The 25,107-nt window shown below is 31.9% G+C and overlaps 3 protein-coding genes and 1 long non-coding RNA gene across 4 annotated transcripts; 2 read left to right on the top strand and 2 right to left on the bottom strand.

The window, feature by feature from the left end:
* The first annotated feature begins 264 nt into the window (after window positions 1-264).
* Window positions 265-1,908, top strand: LOC111001415 (V-type proton ATPase subunit F). Its single transcript, XM_022271310.2, has 4 exons — window positions 265-424; window positions 533-614; window positions 740-945; window positions 1,372-1,908. The coding sequence occupies exons 1-4, from the start codon at window positions 371-373 to the stop codon at window positions 1,402-1,404; spliced, it is 375 nt and encodes a 124-aa protein (XP_022127002.1). The 5' UTR covers window positions 265-370; the 3' UTR covers window positions 1,405-1,908.
* Window positions 1,903-6,738, bottom strand: LOC111001414 (carbonic anhydrase 7). The gene is made up of 5 exons (XM_022271309.2): window positions 6,626-6,738; window positions 3,129-3,332; window positions 2,741-3,012; window positions 2,374-2,604; window positions 1,903-2,288 (listed from the first exon to the last, which is right to left on the bottom strand). The coding sequence occupies exons 1-5, from the start codon at window positions 6,666-6,668 to the stop codon at window positions 2,082-2,084; spliced, it is 957 nt and encodes a 318-aa protein (XP_022127001.1). The 5' UTR covers window positions 6,669-6,738; the 3' UTR covers window positions 1,903-2,081.
* Window positions 6,739-13,524: 6,786 nt separating this feature from the next.
* On the bottom strand, window positions 13,525-14,059 carry LOC123689344. Its single transcript, XR_006750339.1, has 2 exons — window positions 13,785-14,059; window positions 13,525-13,665 (listed from the first exon to the last, which is right to left on the bottom strand). It is a non-coding gene; the product is annotated as an uncharacterized LOC123689344 (long non-coding RNA).
* Window positions 14,060-14,455: 396 nt separating this feature from the next.
* On the top strand, window positions 14,456-24,887 carry LOC111001421. The gene is made up of 4 exons (XM_022271319.2): window positions 14,456-15,389; window positions 16,899-16,962; window positions 17,323-22,801; window positions 23,021-24,887. Exons 1-4 carry the CDS (start codon window positions 14,785-14,787, stop codon window positions 23,347-23,349), a joined length of 6,477 nt encoding a protein of 2,158 aa, XP_022127011.2. The 5' UTR covers window positions 14,456-14,784; the 3' UTR covers window positions 23,350-24,887.
* Window positions 24,888-25,107: the final 220 nt, after the last annotated feature.

The raw sequence follows: 25,107 nt of genomic DNA, 5'->3' as shown, positions 1-25,107 counted from the left end.
TTTATTTGTCGTGTTTTTAAAATTTTGCCTAAAAAGAATCCCAAAGATTCTTTCCCCCTATTCTGCCATTAACTTGGATGAGGAAGTTGAGAAACCCTTGAATTTTAGGAGAAAGTCCTCTGATTTGGCAACACTGCAACAGATTACAAAACCGAAAGTCAAAACGTTATTGTCAGGGCAGTACACAGACTTGAGAGAATAGAGAATGTTGAATTTCACTTTATTTTGTGACTAGCAACATTTCAACAGCAGCTTTTATTAAAATTTCAGAACTACCAATCTAAAAAAAATCTGCAGTCAGGTGATGAATTTTGTGTGACAGTTCTTGATTTCAATAATTTTACCAAAAAAATAATTGTTTTCCACTAAGATGGCCCTGCAAGCTGCTGTTAAGGGAAAACTAATCAGCGTTATTGGTGATGAGGTAATAGGGAACCATTTTTTCTAAACCTTCTCAATTTAAAGTATACTATCGCCATTTGTTTTTATACTGGGATTGCTTTGTATATTCATTTCTTTACCCATATTTCAGGACACTTGTGTTGGATTCCTCTTGGGAGGTATTGGCGAAATCAACAAGAACAGACACCCCAATTTCATGGTAGTTGACAAAAGTAAGTATTTTTTTATAGAATCTATACACTTTGTACTGTATGCAGCGAGCTGAGTTTAACTACTATAAACAATTCCAAATCACAACAATAGCAGATCTAAAATACAATAAATTAAAAAATTTCAGACACACCTGTCAGTGAAATCGAGGACTGTTTCAAAAGGTTCACAAAGCGGGATGATATTGATATCATCCTCATCAATCAGAATATTGCGGAACTGATCAGGCATGTAATAGATGCACACGTAGCCCCAGTGCCATCAGTGTTGGAGATTCCCTCCAAGGACCACCCATATGATGCAAGCAAGGACTCCATTTTACGTCGTGCCAAGGTATGTGGGTGATGCCAAATTAGTAATATCAATAAAATAAATGTGGCTCAAAGTGTATTTCTTTCAAACATTACAAACTTCCTTTGAATAATTTATATCAATATAAAATTCCTGAGGAGGGGTTTGCAATTCTGTTTATCTTCAATAAACATACTTCAAAATAAGCAACTACATTAATCATATTATTTTGTAAATTAATATTTACACAGTAATTGTATCAGATTACTTAAAACTATCACATGTCTATATAAATGTTTCAATTACTCAATGACCATTGTTTCAATAGTGTTTAATAAAAAATTTGTTTTATATTTTTATTCAACAATAGGTATATTCATAAACATTGTCAGTGTTTATATTAAACAGTGTTGTTGTCATGTCATAGGAATCTGAATTTTATATTTTATCATGTATGTTTTTTTATAGGGCATGTTCAACCCAGAAGATTTGGTACGCTAAAAGTGTTAATGTTACTGCATGGTGGTTCTGACCCTAATCAGACGGCACATATATTGCCTAAATTATGGATACCGACTAACATCTAATTTATTTTAAAATTTGCATTTAACATTTGATTCCCGTGTGCAATTTTGTGAGCCCATTTAATTTTATATTAAATTAAAAAACTAAATTAATAAACATTCCACAAAGTATTTTATGAAATATAATTTATTCATTTTTTAGTGCAATGCCTAAGTATTTTTTTCTTTTAATCACATTGTATAAATTGTTGAAATTTTAATATAGTATATGGACAACTGAAATGAGTTTTATTTACATCTTAAAGAGTGTGCATGGCATGGTGTGTATTTTATATATTTATTATGTATCCAACAGTATATTTTATTTATCTATCCAAAGTATCTTTTCTTTTCAGTCTATGTTTGGAGCTGAAAACTACTCTACATAATTACTTGTAAGCTTAAATGTATTGGTTATAAAATAAAAATATCATATAATTAATTATATATGTATTTATTTACATTAACTTAATAATACTGATTGCACATATATAATGACACAGTGCACACAACCATTAATCACATAACATAAAAGTATAGATAATCGTGAGTACCCGTATGAACGAGAAGCGGTGGTAGGTTAATTATTTTTAAGATTTGTTAAAAAGGCTAAATTTAGTCATCGAATTCGTTGACGTCATTTTCTGCTTTCTTGTGGCCAACCCAGTCCCACTTGGAGTAGTGGAGCTTAGTCTTCTTGAATTTAGGGTTCTTGGAAGTAATACGAACAAAGATACGACGTCCAAATAGTGGTTGCAGTTGTCTGAAGTTGTCAACAAGGGGCAAGTTCAGGTTGGAGAGCAGACCACGGAAGTTGTCCATCTTTAAAGAAAGAAATATTGTTACTCTTGTATAACTGTTGTTATAACTGATAATAAGGTTAAGAATTTTGTAATTTGATTATTACCTGGAATACAGAAATTGGCAGGTAGTCGGAGAATACGACCCATGTGACGGCCTCAGCACAGGGTGGGGTGGTAAGGGATCCCTTGTATGTGTAGAAACGTTCAGTGTCAAGTCCAGAAAGAATAGAAGACAGCGAGAAAGTGTGCGGAAGTTGCATACTGGTGTTGTAGTTCTCGATAGAAGATAAGTTCTTGACGATAGGAGTTAACAGTTTAGCGTCGAATTCCACAACCTACAAGAAATCGGGTAAAGCATTCATTATTGCCGTCATAAAAATAATCTAAATAATACGCAATGCAAAATATTAAGCATTTTCATGCAGCTAGATGTTACATTCCATATTTTGTATATGATTTGAACATTCAGACCTGGTAGAAGAAAGCGAGAACGCAAAGACCGTCTGGGTGCTGAAGTGCTTCCGCGAGGCTTCTGTATTTCTTGTTTCTGTGGATAATGTGCATTTCCAAAGGCAGACGCATATCATTGAGTGTATGTTCCGAACCACGGTTGTTCTTGTCACCCCAGTGGAAGTGAAGACCCTCAATTTCATATTCGTTGTCAAGGGGACCCCCGAAAATGTAAGGAAGTCGAAAGCCTTTCTTTTCCTCTTCGGATGAATACTTCGGGATGGCTAGAGCGACTGAAATTGGAAGAGTACATTTAGTCGCCAATAATTCGTAACTTAATTATAAATATTTAGGAATGGGTTTAGCTGTTGTAAAGCATTCTATGCTATCACAATATTATCATACTTACCGGAATGACCATTGTTAGTTGTAGTCAAGGGACCAGGCAGAGGATTCTGGTAGCCAATTAATTCCATAGCGGGGATGGAAATAGGAATTGCCTGACGAGCTGATATGGCGATAGGCGATTGTTGGCGACCTCCACATGCTGGATGGAGTACGGCCCAACGACGTTGGTCAGAGGCGCGGTACCCCCAACCCAGGACCATAGACACTAAAACGAATTAAACTATCGTAATGACATATTTGTTATAGTTAGTATAGTCGGGTTTCCATTCATTAAGAAATGTTCGTGAAAATGATAATTACCAAAGATTGACAGGTAATAAATAGTGCTTTGTTTGATAGCGATAAGATAAAAAATATAAGGTTTTTAACGCTTTGACTCATATTGGGGTTATGAGTTTATGCACTCTTCTTATGGTTTGTCTTTTAGATATATTTTATAGGTTAATTACATCGATTAACGAATAAATTAATTTAAAATGAAGAAACGTTACATACCTAAGTGTTTTAACTGATTTAATCCCATAGCAAAGGTTAAGACTAATTACCGTTTATAAATAATCAATTAAACACAAGTTAAAATCTGTTTCTCAAACCATAAAGGCCAATAAAAGACTATAATGTATTTTATCTGCTAACAACAAATTTAGATAGGTACGATTTTTCGATGTCCATCGCATTGTTCTCAACTAGTCAGTACTTATTCAAGATTAATTTAATAATATAATTGTAAACGCAACTCCTTATTGAAGGAACATAAATTCATGTCATAAAAATCAATGTAAATTGGTTAAGTTCTTGTTCTGACTGTGATTTTATTTATAGTCACCAAAAACATCAGGCGCCATTTATAAATCATTTGTATTCCAGACGTCTTTATTTTGTAGCGATCGTTAAATGTATTTAATTTAAAGAAAGCACGTATCGCTATAAAGTTTAAAAAATGGTTAATTTATGGACGTTTTTCATTTATCATTATTAAAGGAACATTGCAATCTACATGTATCGCTGACTCTAGGATCATGACAGAAAACACTAAAAAATTAAACTATGAGTTACGGACACCTAGCGAAGTTAAATTACTATAAATTCCCAGAAATTAAAAAATCTATATTTTACGTTCCTAGTAGTTGGTAGTAAGTACTCATGTAGTAAAGTCTTGTAGCCTCTTAATTATATTTATATCATTTTTAGCTAAGTAAGTTGTGCTTTTACACAGAAACAATAATTCTTTCGTTGGAAAACAAAGACACTGCTAGACGAATTGAGTTATGGAAATGGTATCATTTGTATCATGAATAAGGTATAATATTATATGTATTAACAAAATATTTGGGAATTTTCAAAATCGTTCAAGAATGTAAATTAACTTGATCCTTATTTATTGCATTAGTTAAGATAACCTGCATCGTGCATTTCAATTACATCTACATTTAAGTCACAAAATACGCGAACGTGATCTGATTATAAAGTTTATTAAAATTAGACGGTAATATAATAAATGGCAATAAATTTAGGTTTACATTTAACGTTATTTATGTTCAAACATTATGTATGGCAGTATCAGTAATAAATTAAAATAAAACAGCCGAACAATGTTTACTTAGGGTGGTGGAAGATACTATACGTTAACGTGATTTATAATATATTTCAGCTTTTAATAGTAGTGTTTATTTACAAAAAAAAAAAAAAGTCTTTAACATTACTTATATTATAGCATTGTTAGCCTGGAACTTCTGAGCTAGATATAACACACACTGGTGTGGTACGTTTAAACCCTTGCTACATCTATTTTTTTGGTGCATAAATAACACTTGCTCAAAGGATAAAAGAAAACAATGAGGGAAACTGATATGTCCTGAAAACCGATCAATGAAACAAAGTGAGTCTCCCCGGCGCCTTATTGTGAGGTTACAGACTACAAGACAGGCTTAAATCCTTCGTCGGTGACTATACAAATAGCTATGATGGATATAATTTTTCCCTAATCAGTGTTCTTTAATCTTTTATCCTAACATCGTGGATTGAGCACAGCCCACCCTCTCCTATTTTTGTATGTGTGTGTTTTACACGTCAACGAAACACATACATAATATACAATATCGTAATCGAAATATATGTAATTCCACCGTTTCATAATTATATTATTTAGCAAGTATGTTGACAATGCAACAAATTTAAACAGCGTAAAATTGTATGTTTAATCTATAATAGATATTAATGTTACATAACTGTGTATTTTAAAAGATTTTTACAAATACATGAATGTCAATTTCAATTTTATAAAATAGGCAGATTATCCAAGATTGAAACAGAAAATTAATTAAGTACGTGACGTTTTAGGAGAACAAGACTTACGATTTTAAGAAATGATTCGAATGTGATTCAGATATCGAAGTCATGCCTCAATCAATATCATAGATCAAATAGGGAGATGCTACAAAAACACTAATTAAAAAAAAATTAAAATAAATATAAGTATTTCGTGACATTCCACGTAAATATCAAACATGATGCGATAACTGCATTTAAATTGAATTTGCAAACAAATGCGACCTCTTTGCAGATTATCTAATACAAATTTGAGGTCAAGATTAATATAGATATGAAAACATTCGTGGATATGTAATATCTAAGAAAAATTGTATTATATAATATCAGAATTAATCACTTTGCGGCAATGATATAGTTTTACGACCACATCGCCTCGTGTGACTTTTTCGCTATTAAATTTAATAATTATACAAAAATATATAGCAAGGTGGACAAGCAAAAAGCCGACATTTTTTTAAATTGAGATTCTTGCTATAGATAAGGGTGAATTATGTTGTCTACCCCTACAAAAATCTAATAAGGTATTTAAATTTAGCCCTAATCGAGACTGATTTTTATTGGATATTATTTTTAAATATTAGGTTAGTCAAAAATTCTAGATTTTACAATATAGGATGTTGCCATGTGTAAATTTTAAAAATGACTACAAAGCTTGAAGATTTTAGTTTTTACGAAAATTAAACAAGTTTATTGCACGATTGGGATTGTATGCAGAAATATCTTTAAAAATTTCGATCGTTTGAGTGTTTGATGCAGTGTCGGATGTTTATTCAATCTGCATCGTATGTTGCATATTTCGCGTGCCTTGCTATTGCTGATCTTACCGACTTCAATAATTAAATATAATTGTAATCTCATGATATGCTCCAGTTCACAATCCTTTAATTAAAATTTGATTAAATCGCGAATAAACAAAGGGAATTGTTTAATAAAATCAGTAGAAATATTTTTTTCAAGGCTTAATTTAGTTTTAGTTATTTTTTTATATTACATATTTTGATTATTAAAATAATAATACTGAAATACACTAAGCCAATATTTTTAAGTCGTTTTTATTTATTATTTTTTTATTTAAAATGATTAAATAGCTTGTATTTTATTCAATTAAATCAAGTATTTTGATTAATTTTAATTGTAATATACTTAATAATGATTTTTTTAACTTACCCTGGAGTGCCAAAAGCGCAACTGATAGTACGATGTTATTCATTTTAAATAATTTTTAAATTACTATTGATTGAATGGACACTTGATGCTTCCTTTCTTAAAGCCAGCGGCTTATATACTACACAAGAAAATCTTGGGCAGAGCGATTTCAATGGCCTAACACGTCATTCGTGTGAGAACTAACCCTAAACTGCTTAGCAGGGCTTAAACGACCACGTTTTAACGAAATATCCATAAAAATTAAACTGTACATTTTTAAATCATCTCTTAGTTAGTGTTACCAATTATTCAGGTAACGTTCGTCTTCTAATATGTCAAGTATCATGTATATGGTGAGGATGTGTTCATTAGAATAAACATCATGTATTCATTGGAATCGCAAAAGTTTTTTGATATATTGTGTATTAATAAATATTAATTTAGTATATATTTCCAACGCACACAATTATAATAAGAAAATAAATTGATAAAGCTTAATTCTTGTTATTTAATATAATTTTTAATTATCAAATTTGATATAACAGACGGCTTTTATTTATAGGCATAAATGGAAAAAATGTGTTCATGTAAGTTTCGTTAAATTTACACTTGCATGCACAGGGTTAAGTCGATCACCCATTGGGCTGAACAATACATTATAACATCACTGTCATATAATTAATTTGGCTAGGCAAGTTATTTTTTAAACACCCCATTCAATTCTATCAAAATATAAAATAAAGCGAACGCAATGGATATTTTTCTGTATTCATTTCTATCCTGGCGAGATTACTGTTAAAGTCAATCAAAAATATCTACAATTATTTTAGATAGGTACGCAATAATTATTGTATTTTAAAGACAAAATTTTTACAAGACAAAAGGCAAAACCGTAAGATACGTTACTACGGCTTCTAGTCAAGCAGAATTGACCAACATTTTTTTGTAATGCGTATTTTCAGCGATGAAGATTGCGTAAAAATATCCTCAGATCATTTTGCAAAATTTGTATAAATATCCAAGGAAAGCCTTATAAATGTTTTGGTAAAACTTTTGCTGACGTACAAAGCACCCTTTTTTAGGTATTTTTAGAATACGCTTGTTAATGTTGAGAAACTTTGTTTATATAAGCAGAGTTTGAAAAAATGTATACCGTTGGGACATATTCACAGGTAGTTTTTTTTAATGTACTAGCTGACAGGTACTAGCTACGCCTAAGATTCTAATAATATCGTATTAACTTTAGTTTACGTGAATTTAGGATTTCATTAAGGTAACATTGATATAATAAGGTAATAAGTAACAACATAACGTTTTACAGGCTTCTTTGCCAACATTGAAATACTGCATGTTAAATAACTTTCTGATATACCTACAACATTTTTTTCATGTAACACATGTCTTCTATCAAGATCAAAGCCTGGTTGTGAATTTCTTGAACTGACAGGAATTCTATGTAAAATAATGTTTAGTTTTGTCAACAGATGGCACCACTTGCTGTTTGCATTAGATTGATTGCTTTTTTGATATTTTATTACTAAGTAATTCTGCTATTTTTAGCGGTGAAGAATCCACCGAAAAAGAGTGAACTTACATCGGTCCTGCCGATCTTAGGTTATAAGTGGTGTAACTAACACGACTTTGTTTTATATATTATATGAAGAGGCAAATAATTGATAAGTACCAGACAAACGTCCATTTTTTTATGAATGTAACTTCATTATTAAGTGCAAATAATAAACGTTATTACAAAACTAAGATTCAAACGCTCCCAAAATGCCATAAATTGGATAAAACAAAATAATACAAAAATATCTTCATTCAAATAGATAAACAAGTACACTTATGAACGCCAACAAAATTAAATTAATTGTGATTTACATTTACTGCCAGTTACAATTACTGACAGAACGGAAGAGAACAACTGGCAATAAACTCTCCGCCACTCTTTTTAATCACCAAGTTTTTTACACAACGTTTCTAAGGAGCTGCAACCATTACACCATGTTCCATAATATGACATCTTGAGTAATCAAGGATAAGAAAATAAATTAAAAACAAAGATTTGTCCTCTATCATTTAATATTTTACCTAATACTCGTAGAATATTTTGAACTCTAAATCGTAGATGCTTCGATCGTACTGTAAAATCGACTTCTGGTTTACTGATTTAGCATTGATTTCAGACGTTTGATCGTTGTTTTCTCCTGAGAAGAAAATTTTAATACCTACTTGGAAGTCCTACAAAAATGGATCTGTCTTAGACCTGCTGTTCTTTAACATGCTTAAAAGCAGGGGATGGAAGAGACATAAACAGATATAAAAAAACCTTATATAATTATTTAAAGAACTTTATTTCTCATTACAAAAATGTATTTGATTTACATGAGGGCTTAATGTGTATATTCGAACGAGATACACATTGTCATAATTGCTTATTAAAACCTAAACATCATCAAATATATTATTTAGTATGTATATACAATTTAGTAGTTGCATTTTTTTTTATCCATTGGGACAGGCTTTTACTATGTGATGCAACTTGTATGGACTCGATAGCCCCGTCCTTTCTCCCTCGAAAAAGCAAAAAAACTGGGGCGACCACAGAGCAGACGGAAAATTATAAACGGCTCAAATATAAGTCATTCCTCGAATTGAGACTGTTCCCTTTGGAGACTCATGCACAGGCGCTAATTAAAGATTTAAGTTAGATTTAGCGCCTGGTAGATAGTACCGGTACCTTAGATCGGGTGCTTTCCACGCTTAACGAATAAGTATCGCAATACAGCAAGGAAATACAACCAGTACAATAAAGGTACACTGCCACAGGGATTTGATTTTAATTTTCTTATTATTATATAGGTAAAAGGTTTATCGTTACGATGTCGTTGTGCCTTAAATGTAAATTTCACCTGCAAGGCCTGCATGGCATCAGGTATTCCTCAAATTAATAAAAACTGTAGCTCTTAACACTCTAAAACATTAATTAATTGTAACTTAAATTGACGCGAGTGAAACTTATCACAAAAAGTATACTTATCAATGGACGTGTTTTCATATTTATTGTGGTAAATTGCGATTATTAAACGTGTGATTTACTATTTTAAAATGTGTTGCAAGAGGAGAAAATACTATTTTTTAATCATTGTCGTAATATTAGTATTCTACCTTATACTATGGACGCAAGCAATTCAAGAATTCAATCTTTTTTGGCTGAGAGGTAAATCTGAAAAGACTTTTGGTATCTCAATTTTGGCAGAATTTATTTGATTAGTTCTAACCTCTAAAAGTTCTCCGACCCCCAAACTTCAGAACGTATTGGTTTTGACTTATTCTTAATTAGTCATGTATTCTCAATAGGTCCCAATTTATTATTCTTCCCATTTTTGTTTTGATCAAACTTTGAATTAGCGACATTTTTTGTCATAAATCTCTGCGCGTAGCAAAATTTTCATACAATGCGTCTAGTAAGCGCCGTTTGTTACTGTCTAAGTTATAAGTTACCGCGTACAATTTAATTTATATTTCGATCGACTCTCCAACAAAACACATCAGATTGACTTTATCCGATTTCAATCACAGAAAGATGTTTAGAGTATATGCCATCATTAAATTAGCAAGCGTGAAGGAATATATTAATTACTCCATTAATGGCTTATAACGAACAAATAAATATCTCCAAAGATAAGCTTATTTATAGTAGTAGAATATACGAAGAATACCTAACCGAGAAAATATAACAGATTGATTAGCTATACCTAGTTTTGAGTAACTTCTTTGATGAAAAGACCTACTTATCTAGGAGGGAAAAATTGTCAAATAGAAAAAATAACACTTATCTTTTTAAGTAAAAATCTGTAGGTAATGGCCTAAGTATGTTGTTTTATTACAATTCACAAATATTAAATGATGTATCCGTTTATGTTTTATTTAAGTGTAAAATTAAGTATATGAAGATATTAAATTTTTAGCAAGTCAAATTAATTGACTATATCGTTCTTGTTATGAGTTTAACACGTTTTAAATTATAATAGATATTTTGTAATAAAACTTTTCACAATTTATACATAAATTATTTTGAAGACTTAAAATAACATAGGTAACTACACCTCATACAAACAGAAAATTTATCTTATAAATTGCGCCATCAGATAATAAAATTAAAATTCTTGTCTAGTGTACCGGCAAATGTCATCAATCGCAGTGGACAGGCGGAGCTTGGGAGTCATAAATCATGTTCAAATATGATAATCACCTGGATAAGCGATTGTTTGGAATATATGACGCGTAATTGGGCGGGGTTTACGCTTCTGAAAACATCTTTGGTCACGTCTATATCTCTCATAATTCAGGCAATTCATAGAAATATTTTCCCCATTAATACTGCTCCCATCCCACTGCTCGATTCTATTTATATTCTGATATAAATATACGAGTACTATGTTTTTTAATGATCAATTCTACGTAATATTAAAAAATGCATAATTTTCTTAAAGAATTAGAATTTAAAAAAAGTTGCTGGCTCTCAGAAAAATATACATCGACATCACATGTATCAGCCATGGGATGCCGATGTATATTGTTCTTAATTATTTACAGTCTATATTTTTTTAAATTCTAATAACATTTTGTAAGTTTTTTAGTTATATATTTAATCACAGTTGCCAGCCAGTAAAAAGATGCCGATAACAGAGCCATACTTTCAATAAAATATTATTTCTCCAGGTAAGTGTAAGCGCAAGAGCGTTCTAAATGGCCTGCGCTGTTGTGCTACAATTCACAATTATTGTCAGTTTTTGTTTATTTTTTAAATATATATAGGGTTAAACCGCTTCATACAGTCAGTATCTTTTTTTTGTTGAGGAAAAAAGGAAGATACTGTTCTTACTCTGACTTTCAAGGAAAGAGCATCCTCTGGACCTGGCTTACCGACCGGAGGCACTATAATTAGTCAGTCTAAGGGCTCATGCCTACGAGAGCCGTATTTTCGCCGTGCTTAGGGCGAAAAACCAGGTCTACATCCGGTCGTCAGTCTTGTTAGGGACAATATTTATAACCCCGGCATTGATTGTAGCCTCGAATTGTAGGTGTGGCTACAGAGTAATGTTATTTTAATAAGATTTTAATTAGTATAACTACTAAATAGGTTAATTAAATATATAATGGAAAATACAATTTTAAACACATTTAAATATGTATTTCAGAATTTTAATAAAAAAACATGTCCAGCATATAAAATATCAATAATTGCAAAAAAATATTGTACCAGTTTGTTTTGAATTTTCCATGTCCTTGAAACTCGCAAAACTTGTATTATGACTAAAAACAAAACACTTAAGTGTATTAAAATATTATATTTGTATACTATACAATATTTTAACTAGACAAGAAAGGAATACACACCTATAAAAGAAATTGGCACTGTGTAACACACACAAACACTGTGTAGCAGGTGAATAGGAAAAATGTATTATTGAAACAAGGAGCTTAGGGTACTTAGTGAAAACTGAAATTATAATTCTAAATAAAATCATACCACAAGATTTAAACTAACAAATTCGATTTCAAAGGCAAGTTATATGAGATCAATTGATCTGATATAACAATATCAATTCTGTAAAAAAACTTGTGAAATTGACTGCTTACTTTAAATGACTGTAAAAAATTGTTAGAAAAATAGTTTCAAGTAACTATTCAAGTCAAAAGTTAAGATTGCAGTAGTTGTAGCAATCCTGTCATTTATAATCATTACAAAAACAGGCCCAAAACACAACAACTGTGTTAACATATTAATTTGTATTTTTTTGGTTTTATCTGTGTATATTTATAAAGTTGTAAGTTTTTATATTTACATATTAAGCAACATTCATTTAAATTGTTCATTTTTGTAAAAATCTATATCTAATAATTTCAGGGATAGCTTTTTCATTTTTTCTGGGACTGGTACACCAGAATGGGCTGGTAGTGGACGCTTTTTCCACGTAGGTTTTCTGGCCGAATTAGTATGATTTTTGTTAATACTAGGCTTCGGGGAACCAGCTGTGGAGGATCTTTTACGCAGCACTTTTTTAATTGGAATATTTGTTTTTGGCATTACCATTCCAGATTTAGACGGTGTATTGACATCTGCAACTGAAACAAACATTTGAATATATTACAAACTGTTTTAATAAGTAAATAAGATAATTTTGTTTCCGAAATGGCATGGCTTATTGACGGCCAAAGTCCAATACCTGTTAATGGCCTTTTTTCTTCTACTTTCTTTGCAGGCTTGCTTTTGCTCCCATTAGTTTCCGTCATTTCGGTTTTTTTAACACTGGGTTTGGTAACATTTTTTGAGTCTTTGTTTTCCATTTTAAAGATTGTCACAAGGGCTTAAAAACTATTAATAGCACCCGAGACAGTTGTATCCTTAAAACTTATAATTAAAGTATAACTTTAGCTTCTATATTCAAATTGAAAATTCTACCTTTTCTGCTCAAAATCAAAATAACGCCATAACAATCAACGAATTTATTTTAAAATTGACAGTTGACAATTGACATTAACAATTGGCATTTCATATGATGTCATTTAAAAAAGGAAACCATTAATACACACATAATATAGACTGTCAAGTATAAGTTGGCGTTCCAGTGGCGGCGCCTCGTACAACCCTCTGTGTTGCCACTTTTTTTGTTTAGTTTGGATTGATGGATATTCTTAGATATTACATTAAAGGTAAATAAAAAACTCAATAACAAAAAATTATTTTTTATAGTAATTAGGGTCTGTTAGAGGCATTATTCCTTCCATGAATTCTTCAGAGTCATCTGTGTCAGAAGAATCTGAGTCGCTGCTATTCAAATCAATTAAAAATGGTTCCATTACTGTTTCAAGGCGGTTGTCTGTCATACGATAATTATTTTCAACATTTATAACTGGTGTGGAATTGTCATCACAAGCTGTGGATGTGGAAGGTCCTTGAGCTGCTTGATTAGGGACTTCAGTTCTCGCTGTAAAATTACTTTCCATGATTTTTCCCTCTGAAACTATACGGTTCACGGTTCTTTCAGAAACACCTTAAATAAAACAAAAAATATTTTAAGTTATCCATCAATCACATTTACTTTCAAAAGCAATTATTATTTTTCCCTAAATTTGGGGATATAAATATCACTTTTAACTGGCAATACTTTACCTGTCAAAGTCGCTGTTCGAGCATTCACTTGTTGAAATGGAATAATCGGCCCATTGTTACGTTTCTCCTCTTCACAAAAACGTTTTACAGCTAGAATAATTTCTCTAGCTGCACTACGCACTACTTTTGGCATGTTTCGTAATGATTTTTACACTTTAAAACACAAATTATTAGCACCGACACACGTGAGGCTACCAAGCTGTTAGAACTGTCAACACAACTGTCAAAATTAGTACCTTTTTCTGCCACACGCCAACTTACACATGACAACCTATAGCACAGAAAACCGGGAACGAAATATAAATTTGACATAGTCGAAACTGTAAAAAAACCGTACTTTTTTCATACAAAATTTTTCATTTTCCATAGTCTAATATATATTCCATAGTCCAATTTTGTTTTATCATTACAATAAGTATTTTAAGTAACTAATTAATATGCTAATTATAATAAATTATTTATTATACTTATACAACTATATTTATATTATTTTATATTAGTATTTTACAATATATGTTTAATAGTATATACTATATGTGTAAATTCAATAACATTATATATTCTACGTTTTAAAAAAATCTTTACCGAATCGATTTCAAATAGTAGTATGTAAAAAAATCGGTTCTAACTTCTACGGAAAATATAGCGCATCACCATCCATCACTCAAGTCACGACGTCCATCTTTATTCTTTAATAGGTTGATGTGTTGTTAAATACAGTCCACAATTTACTGAATTTCTTAATTCTTAAATTAATTCACGTTTTGATTTTAACTATATCAAAGTATAAATGTGCTAAAAAATGTGTTTCTCATAATTATTAAATTTTTACTGTGTGTGTTACTCAAGAAAGTTTCACTTGTTTCTCTGCTATTGACCTAGGTGCTAATTGGTTCATCGAAATGTTTTCATTGCCCGAGTGCAGCCGATAAAGTGTTAAATAGCGCGTTTATACATTTTTGAGTACTGTGTGTTTCTAAGTCAAAACAAATGAGCGGTGATGGATAGAAGTCACCAGATTCGAGATGAAGCTGATCGCTCCAAAGAAATTACCATTGATACATCGTCATTACCGAGCGAATCGTTTTTAACCGCGAACGAAAGTACATCATTCTATTCTTTAACTGAAGAAGACTCTACATTTATCGTATCACCGTCGAAGGACAGTTCGTCGACCTCCAATCCAGAACCAAACATAACAGACCCCAATTTAATATGTAATTTATCACCAATACACAAAAGCAATGAAATTGAAAGTTTTAAAATTGGAAAGCAAATTGAAGCTGCAAACATTTTATCTGGTGGAGTGAATATATTTGATGACAATTCCTATGATGGTCACGAACTTGTTATTGATGATAACCCAATTGATAAGGATATAAAAGGTGATGAAAATGAAGATACATTGGAAACAGGTGATATGATTGATACTACACCAAATAAGGAGACTGAAGTAGTGCTGCAAATTGATGGTAAGAATGTTGATGCAATTGATATTGGAAATGGATTGTATTTGTACCGAAATACTGGAGAAGAAGAATTAGCTGCTGTACAGATCATAGATGATGACCAACAACAGCAAACTTTTAAATTTCTCAAAGTTCGGTAAGTAAAGTTAATTTTATTCACATTACCTGAAATGTTCAAAATCATGTTATAAGTATTTGTTAATTACAAAATAAAAAAAAAACAAAATTATGAACATTAAAATTTGGTTTAGTTTATAAAGATGTAAGTAATAAAAAGGTGTGTAACATTGTAAAGTTGAACATTGTTAATTTAAATCTATGCCAAAGTTTCATGGGTTGGGAAATTAATATAACATAAATATGTTAAATATTTTATTATCTTTATTTTTTTTATAAATGTACTTGTATTGCTGGGTGGTTATGGTAGAGTACAATAAAACACAATCATCATTTTTATATGACTTAGTTTCACAACTTATATGTACATATCGGGAATATAAGAATTAATAAAAGTATTAATTTCATTGTTTAAAACACATAATTAAAAGATTCCATATGTCGTAATTATATATGACTAGCTTCCCTGCAGTTTCATTTGCATAGATATCAATCCTGTGGTAGTGGAAAGTCTACTAAAATACGTTTATTTTTTGGAACATAAGATCACCATGGTATCACTTATTCCACGTCATTAAAATCGAGCCTGTTGGCATCCCTACTCATCGGCAAAGAAGACAGAGGGTGTTGGCTGAGAGAAAAAGCCGGCATAAAAAACTCTTGGTACTCCACTTCCACTTACTTAGTTCTTCTTACTAAGTTGGACAGATATTGTTGGATAGATATTTTTGATAACCTGAAACTTTAATTTTACATTAATTACTTCCTTTTAGATTATTAGATACACTCTTACTTTAATAATGTAATCAATATACAGATTGAAATTTTCAACAAATATATATATTCTACTAAATTTTTAAATTTGTAACATCATTTATATTGAATGTCCGAGGTTAGTAACTTTAAAAATACTCTTCAAGTATTGAAAAACTGTTGCATTTGATAAGCAGTTACGGAAAGAATTTTTTAATCACTTCAGGAATATTTAGCTTAATTATTATAATTTTTTTTAAATAAAAATAATTAAAAATGCAAAACATTCTGCTATAAAATAAGTTTAGTAGTCATACTTCAGTGTCTTAGTGCTTACCTATACAACATTTAACATAGTTTTGTTTTGTGGCAGTAAAATAATTTTATGTTTTAGAGTTCTGACTTTGGATAGGCCAAGATAGAATTGTAGATGGGTAAAACATTATTTTTGTGGATATTGGTACATTCTAAGATACCATACAACATTTTTTTGTTAAATTATCAATAGTTGCCACAGAGCAAGCAATGACGATTGACGACAAATGACGAAGATTTTTATGAATAATTCACACCCTCGGTTATTTTGTTGTATTTTTGTTAGGGATTTTTTTAGAGTACATCAGTGAGTAACAGCTGCTACAGCAGCAGTCAGCAGCTTTCTTTAAAGAATTTTTCAAACTAGTAGGTTTTGTGTGAAAACATTACAAAAACACATATATTTCCTCTTTATAATATTAGTATAAACTGATAAATAACCAACAGTTAATTTTTTCAGTGAAAATGCTGAAGGAAACCTGGAGGTATATGAAGAAATTGAAATTGAAGTTCCAAAGGAAGCGGTATGTTACAAGTTATTGTATTTAGTTTTTCTTTTTAATTACATGCTAGATTAAGAATATTTAGATGAATTACTAGAAAAAACTTAAAACAAGAGTAATAACTGAACTCACTGCAATATTGGTGGTACAAAAAACCTATTAAATATTAACTAAGGCCACCAGGCTTTACATATATTATACTAGAGATAATAAACACAGTAAGAACAGTAAGTAGTTTCCTTCATTCGTTTTCGCTTTATGTTTGATATATACACAATGCCATATTTGAAAAGATAACAATGAAAAAAAAAATGTAAAGTTTTTACCACTAGGTTACATATAGTTCAGGTGATAATATGATCATTATTTTTTGTCTTTCAGCCTGTTAAGAAGGGTAAGCCTGTCTCTAGTACTTCACAAACTTCCACTGAAAGTGTCAAAAAAATAAATCATATCAGCGATAATGTTCTTGAAACTTCACAAAAGATTACACAGAATGTCTTAGAAAACAATGAATGTAATAATAGCAAAGAACTGGAAAAATCTAAAAGCAGAGACCTGCAAGATTGTAAGTCTGAATTAAACTTTAATGGCAAAACTATGAAATTTAGTGAATCCCGTAAGTCACCTGTGATTGGTACTTTTACTCCTATGACCTACCACTCAACACAAAATAAAGAAGGTCGTCCTCTCACAAAAACAATGGTAGATCAGCATCTACAACCAAATAGACATTCAGATAATATAAAGAAAACCATAGAAGTCAATACAGAAAATTGTAAACAAAAATTAGAAAATGTTGTTAAACTAAAAGATGAGACAACTGAAAACATTTTAAATGAGAACATTGGAATACCTGATATAATTTCTTCCAGCGTTATTGATACAATAGACACAAAATATGATAATTTTGCTTGTGATCTCAAGAAATGTCCTTCTGTGACTAAAACCTCTCAAGATGTTAAGGAGGGAGGTTCTTATATTGCAAGTGAAGTTAATGCAACAGCAATTGATATTAAAATTACACCCGACGCAATATTGATTCCTAATATGTCTAATAAATCTGAAAATACTGTTAAATTAATAAACCAAGACTTATGTAATGAAACAAAAAGCATTGTATATAATTCTACTCAGTCTGTGTCCACACTGGTTACTGATACATTATCTGACAACACCGAAACAGATGTAGAAGATAAATTGGTTATTGCAGAAGATAGTATTATATCTGATGTCTCCAATGAACCAACTACAAAACCCGTTGAAATCAATTCTGACTCTAAATCAAAAAGCGAAGTAATAGTCTCTGATTTGGATGGGGTACTAGAAAGTTGTGAAAATATTGTGAATAAAATTGAAGAAACCACAAAATATGAACCACAGGAAAGTGAAATACTGCATAAAAATAAAGAAATTAATATAGCTGTAGGTAGCAGACATACGGAAAATGAAAACAACCAAAGTAAATTAGAAGCACAAGATATGGCGCTTGATGCCAAAGAAGATACCCTGAAAGTTGAGTGTACACAAACAAATAAATCAAGTGTGCCTGACACCATTGACACATATAAAACATCAAAACAAAAAATAGCTGAACCTGCTATTATTACAAAGAGCAATCATTGTGCTACTCAGCCCATTCTTAAAGATATTGAAAAAGCTACTAAGACACTCGACTTTGATGTTAAGACGTCCACAGATAATATTTCTAGTATGACACAATTTACTGCGCAAGAATCAAAAGATAATAAGGTAATTCAACAAGAAGGAACCAGTAATAGCTGCAGTCAAAATTCGCAAGAGGATTTAAATATAGAAAAGCCGTCACAGTTACCTACCATAAAGAAAACAAGTCCTTGCGTTGAACAGAAGATTGAACAGAAGAGTGAACCAAAACCTGAAGAGAAAATAGACTTGAATCTCGGAAGAAACCCAGAAGATCAAGAAGGGACATCCAGTGATAGTGCCGCAGTGCCTTTTGGAAAATGGACTGAAGTTAATAGGCAAAATTTTTTAAATAAAATTAAGGAAATAAAAGTACCGGTTACTAATTCAAATACAAAACAAATTAAACAGACTAATGACTTAAATAGAAGAGATTTCTTAAAAAAGATAGATAGTCAAAGACAGACAAATAGTGTTGCACTAAAGAATCAAGATAATGTCAGTAATACATTGAACGTAAAACCTAGTTTTACAGCTTTTAAGAATACTTCTTGTGCTGTTGTAAAGCCAGCAGGTACTGAATTACCGAAAACTAAAGAAACTCTTCCCTCGAAATCTAACCCGAAGCCTAAACCTATTATAGAAGTAACAAATAGTAAACAGGAAATTCCCCAACCCGTGGTGAATAAATTAATTTTAGCTCAAAGAAAAGAAATAAATAATCAAGATTTGATCGACAAAACTATTGAAGGAATAATAAACCGAGCTTTACCTGCGAAGGCTACACAAGAAGAAAAATCGAATGAAGAACTGAAGGCTAAAGAAATATCCAATTCGAGTATCGTTACGTTAGACGATATAGAACGAAAAATGAATGAACTTCATGGAATACCTTTTGTGGAAAGGCCGTCCCACGAGTTACCGGGACTGGAATCGAAGATTAACGATACCGATAATTTATGTGATACTAAAAAAGAAAACCCAGTTGTACCTTACACAAATAAACATCACAAAAAGGTAAAGGAAAACGAAAGAGCAAATATTTCCGATGAAGAGGTTATTGAACATGAGCCTATCACCGGAGATGTCGCGATTACAGTTAAAGATAAATTGCCGCAACAAGCGGTATGTAATAATGGTGCTAAAAGGGACTCAATAATCACAGAAAAAGATTTTGATAAATTTGCTAGACGAAACTCAGTGACTTATGAAAATTGTCTTACTGTTAATTTTGATAAGAGGGAACCGTGCAATGTGACACAAAGCATTGTCCCAATAGCTAAACCCGTAAAAAAGATGTCTCGAAACGAACTAATGTTGGCAGAATCAAAAGCTAAATCTACTCATAAACAGTATCTCGCTCGTCATAATCTCCATGCCAGTAAAATTCCAACTGCAGCGAAATCCTCGCAACCCGAGATTACAGCGACCAAAAATTATCAATCTAAAGTACAAATGGCGTACCAAACCGCGATAACAGCTAAACAACAACAAGAACCTATTACTATAATTGAAGATAAACCAGTGAAAGTAGTGTTTGTGGATACGAATGCTGAATTTGGCCCACTCAAACTTAACGTCCAGGGTCAAGAGCTGTCTCCGTCGGGCAAGCCCACAAACGATAATACTCACAGTACTTCAGAGTCTATCGATTCTGATATCATGGAAACGATAGCTAATCAAAATAAATTAGTGGAAAATAAATCAAAGGTTAAACATCAAAGGAAACAAGTTTTGACACCCGTCGAAGCACCCGAACTAGAACTAATTGTACCCAAGGACTTAGGTTTAGAATTTTCACCGAAGAAGAAGCGCAAGGTCGACGAGAAAATTGAAAAAAAATTCAAGTCCATTGTGCCAAAAAAATCTTATCTTCTTAACCGTATTGAGGATGAAAAACATTATAAAATTCAAGATGTTATTAAAACCTCGGGGTTTGAAACTGTTAAAAGAAGTGAAACGTACGTTGTACACTCTGACCCCATATCTGCAATCGACAATTTAGTAAAAGCAGCCGAATTACTTGAAACACAAAGTGAAAATAAGCTAATGAATAGTGAAGAAAATGAAACAAAAGTAGAACAAATCACTCCAGTTAAAAGAGGTCGCGGACGACCTAGAAAATATCCACTGCCTAGCTCTGAATCGGATTTAAAGATGCCTGTAAGTCCACAAAAAGATAAGAAATCTGAACAAAACAATTCCAACAATAGTCTAATAGAGACAGAAGATAGCAGCGATGACGAAATTATACGGGTAAATTGGACTATGGGTAAGATAAATGAAAATATAGTGTGTCCTATCTGTAGCAAACTATTTCGTTCTGAAAATGTTGTGTTTAAACACGTAAAGCATTGTACAGGCCCTTCGCCAAATAGATCTGAGTCTGATAAACGTAGTTCTCGCAGACTAAGAAATTCAAATGACAGTAAAGGCTTTTCTTTGGACAGTAACTCAGAAGACGAGGTAATTATTCCAAGAAAACGAAAATCAAGGGATTCTAAACCAGTATCAAAACCTGATGATATCAAATTACGAGAAAAATCAGAAAGAGCACAGGCTCATTCCAAGCAAGTAAAGAAAAAAGAAGTAAAAGTTAAAAGCAAATTAAACAATCTTGCATGTGAACTGTGTGGAAAAACATTTCGACAATTATCTTATTTAATAAGTCACAAAATACAACACAAAAAAGAAGAAGCCGAAAAGTTAGAGAAAATTAACAAAAGCGTTGGAAAATATTGTTGTGAAGTATGCAAGAAGGAATTCAGAGAGTTACATCACTTAGTCCAACATCGCGTGATTCATAATCTGAAAATAATGGCGAGATCGAGCAGGAAGAGCTCATCAGAAGTAAATGAAAATAAACAAACTAAAACCCAGCCTTTACCAGCACAAGAAGGTGAAGATCTCGATACAAGGTATCGTTGTGAGCCCTGTGACAAGTCCTTTAGAAAACTCCATCATCTCGTTGAACATAGAGAAACTCATGATGGTATCAATAAGAAAAGTACTCCCAATAACATGGATGATGCTGTTAAAACACCTACCCTGCATCAATGTGACATATGCAACAAAACATTTAAGAAGTTGCAGCATTTGATGGAGCACAAGGATCAACATTTAGAAACAAGTTCAGAAAAATCTGACGATAAAAGCGTTCAGAGCTCACTATCTACCCGTGACATAATACATGAATGTTCCCTCTGTTATATGGTTTTCCCAAATGAACACTCGCTAAAGAAGCACTTTGTTAACTGTCAGCGAAAAAAGAAATCCGCTGCTAAGCTATCCAAAACGGGCGAAGTAGTTATTAAGGAAGAAAGTAAAGAAGAGATGGATTGTGAAACTGACAACAAATCCAACATAGTACCAGAAATAATGAAACCCTTGTCTACCAATGAGTTAACTTCAGCTCCGGAAAAGAATGCCAAACAAAATAGAGAAAAAGAAATGTCAGACCCTGTTTGTGAGGCTGTTGTTGAACAACTTGATAGTAACATTGTCGATGATTTAGACAGTAAGAGTGACGATTTACCTCTTGTTACAAAAAAGACAGTAGTTATCGCCGATACAATCAAATTAGAAAATGACACGAAACCCGTTATTAAAAAAGAGGAAATAGAAATCATCGTTATAACAGACACGCCGACTCCTAAAAAACGAACCGCGGGCAAAGAAAAGACAGGGATTACAGTTACAAAGAAACAAAAGATAAGCGTGCTTCGTAATATTAACAAAAAGGTTGAGTCAAGTGACGATGACGAAGTGAGGTACATGTTAAACCCAGAATACCAAGACAAAAACCCGGAGGAGAAATTTATGAAGGTACGAGCCGAAAAGCGCAGCTCGCTTCAAATAGAAAGACCTAACTCGAAAGATTTAATCAAACGAAGAATCTCCCTGCAACACCCTCCAAAAATACAACGTCTGAAGACAAAAGTGGAAGCACGGCCGATACAATCAGCGTCTGTGAAAAAATCTAAATCTCTTTTGAAAACGGCGTCTTCCACTGATTCGGACGATAGCGACGTTAAATATTCCTTCCCTGAAACGGTTGCCGAAAAACCTGCTCCGAAAATAGTGAACGATAAAAGAAAGTCTATAAGCGACAAACAAAAATCACTTACCGGCGTGGCTAAAAGAAAATCATTGGGAAAACAGAAGATAAAATCACCCGTGAAGTTGGTTCGAAGACGTAAGTATTTTTATTTTGGCTTCGCATGTTGTAAGGATGGCCTATAAATAATATGTTTTGAAATAGCTTTTCTACATTCATTACTTTATACTCAAGGTTTCCAAAAGACGATTATTTATTTGCATTGAATGAAAGGCATAAAATAAATTGCATTTTTTATACGCGATGAAACTGTTTGTGCTACCAATAGGTAATTTCAATTAGAAATGTCGGTTGCAGGTGCCGAAGTGGAGCATCGGTGCGATTGTGGACAGTTGTTCAGCAGCGCCGCTCTTTTGTCCCGACACACCACTTTAGCACACACACCTCCTAGAATACGAAAACGTAGATCTCCCCCACCCGAAAACCCCAAACCGAAACAACTAAAACCTACTCTCAAACCGCCAAAACAGACTGCTGCACAAAAACTCACAACACAAAAGCCGAACACACAAATAAAAACACAAGTTAAAATTTTGAGGAAATCTAGTGATAAGCAAAGTGACGAAAAGGATTCGCGCAGAACGGCTCTCAGAGGCGCTTCTGACAAGTCACGGAAAATCAAATAAGTGTTATTCGATGTCCTACAGTTTAATGTTATGTGTCTCCTACGATGGAGATTATTTATTCTAATGTTCCGACATTTTGGCGTGTTTAATCTCTGTAATGAATGAATTATGAATTCGCTAGGACTAATCACGCACCTCATGCTCACGATGAAATACGGACCAGTGTTATATAAATATATATTTTTACACGCGGTTAAATATTTGAGGTCACGATTTTCGTCAATTTGTTCTAGATCCTAGAAGAGAAAGTAATTTATGTTTTTTTTAGTTGTAAGCTTTCATTGTTTTTGCGTCAATTGGTTCGAGTATGTCGCTCGACAAGTTTTGCTAGTCTAACCCATTTCTGCTACAATTCGATTCATCTGCATGTTCATATATTTTTGTCCTACATTTTTCATGAGTGACAATATTTGGTGGACATTCAATGTTTTTGCGATGTTTTCTTTATTAAACTAACATTAATTTATATTATTATAGACTCAAATATATAAGATTTTTACATATTATATTTATTTATTATTTCAAATAGTTATAGAATTTATGTAATAATAGTATCAGTTTTATGTCAATTAATAACATCTCTTATATTTGCGTATGTATATCCATGAATTATCTTATACAGCAGCTGGTCTGTCATACAAAAACATTTACCATATTCTTTATTAACCTTATTTTAAAACGAAAACATATAAATTATATATTGATTGAGCATTTCAAAGTATTAACATCCTACTAGGCACAAATTTATGACAATAACAGTCCGCTTAGTCCAAGGCACAAGGTATACATAAATATCACTTAAAACTAGCGTATTATTTTGTCTTCTTCTGTGAAATTGTGTTTATGCTTTGATGAAAATAGACAGATGACTACTTTCCTTAAATTTTTTGTCTAATGATTTTTTTTGCACCTTCGACAATTTCGGCTTGGACTAAGAGTTCTGTGACAACTAAAAATGGAATTATGACATACTGACAACATATCCGTAATTTGTCAATATTTAATAGTTTTTATGAATAAAAAGAGCGATGTATTCGATGAGCTTATACTAATTTTGGGATAAACAAAGCGTAGTGAGTCACGAGCTTCCCATAGTTATGCAAAATAATTTTTGTAGAACTTTTGTCGATGACGTAATTCAAGAAGTGGTGATAAGTACCATATATTTTAAGTCAGTTAAAAACTGAAAACATAATTAAGTATAGTGAATGACCAAAAACTTTGGATAAACCCTTTATGTTTTGGAAATAAAATTTTTAAATCTCCATAGTAATATAATTGTTTATAGGAATATAGGACCAAAATATCTTCTGTTTTAGTGTTAAATGTTACGATGTTGTTTTTTAATTAATTTTAAATGTTTATCGTACCCCCATAACTAACATTTAAAGAAAGTAGATCGTTTCGTGAGATTTATGTTCTAGGAGCATTTACATAAGAAAATATATAATAGTATAGGTAAATGTAGATCATTATTTTTAATACTTACGATGCAATTTTGACTATTGGGTTATTAATAAATTGTCTAAAAATGCTAATAATGGTGTTTATTTCAAATGCATAAGATCCTATTTAATTAAAGAAATGTACTGTACTATGAGTGTGATATACATGTGATATGTATATGAGTAGAGGCTTCTTTCGGAATCGAACTCTCGACGTGCAAATGCTTCGCAAGGAAAAGTGGGTGTTGGTAAATTTTCATTGTTTAGCTGGTATGAAACATCTTTTTAAAAGATTGACCATTGCACATTCAGT

Source organism: Pieris rapae, chromosome 7 (genome assembly GCF_905147795.1).
Source record: "Pieris rapae chromosome 7, ilPieRapa1.1, whole genome shotgun sequence".
NCBI classification, from domain to species: domain Eukaryota; kingdom Metazoa; phylum Arthropoda; class Insecta; order Lepidoptera; family Pieridae; genus Pieris; species Pieris rapae.
This window is presented reverse-complemented; position numbering and strand designations above follow the sequence as displayed.

Coding starts and splice junctions, on each gene's coding strand:
- LOC111001415 (XM_022271310.2), top strand. CDS start 371: ATGGCCCTGCAAGCTGCTGTTAAGGGAAAACTAATCAGCGTTATTGGT. Junction 615..739: donor TTTCATGGTAGTTGACAAAA/GTAAGTATTTTT, acceptor AAAAAATTTCAG/ACACACCTGTCAGTGAAATC. Junction 946..1,371: donor CCATTTTACGTCGTGCCAAG/GTATGTGGGTGA, acceptor GTTTTTTTATAG/GGCATGTTCAACCCAGAAGA.
- LOC111001414 (XM_022271309.2), bottom strand. CDS start 6,668: ATGAATAACATCGTACTATCAGTTGCGCTTTTGGCACTCCAGG. Junction 3,013..3,128: donor AACTAACAATGGTCATTCCG/GTAAGTATGATA, acceptor TTCCAATTTCAG/TCGCTCTAGCCATCCCGAAG. Junction 2,605..2,740: donor TTCTCGCTTTCTTCTACCAG/GTCTGAATGTTC, acceptor GATTTCTTGTAG/GTTGTGGAATTCGACGCTAA.
- LOC111001421 (XM_022271319.2), top strand. CDS start 14,785: ATGGATAGAAGTCACCAGATTCGAGATGAAGCTGATCGCTCCAAAGAA. Junction 16,963..17,322: donor TTGAAGTTCCAAAGGAAGCG/GTATGTTACAAG, acceptor TTTGTCTTTCAG/CCTGTTAAGAAGGGTAAGCC. Junction 22,802..23,020: donor CGTGAAGTTGGTTCGAAGAC/GTAAGTATTTTT, acceptor TGTCGGTTGCAG/GTGCCGAAGTGGAGCATCGG.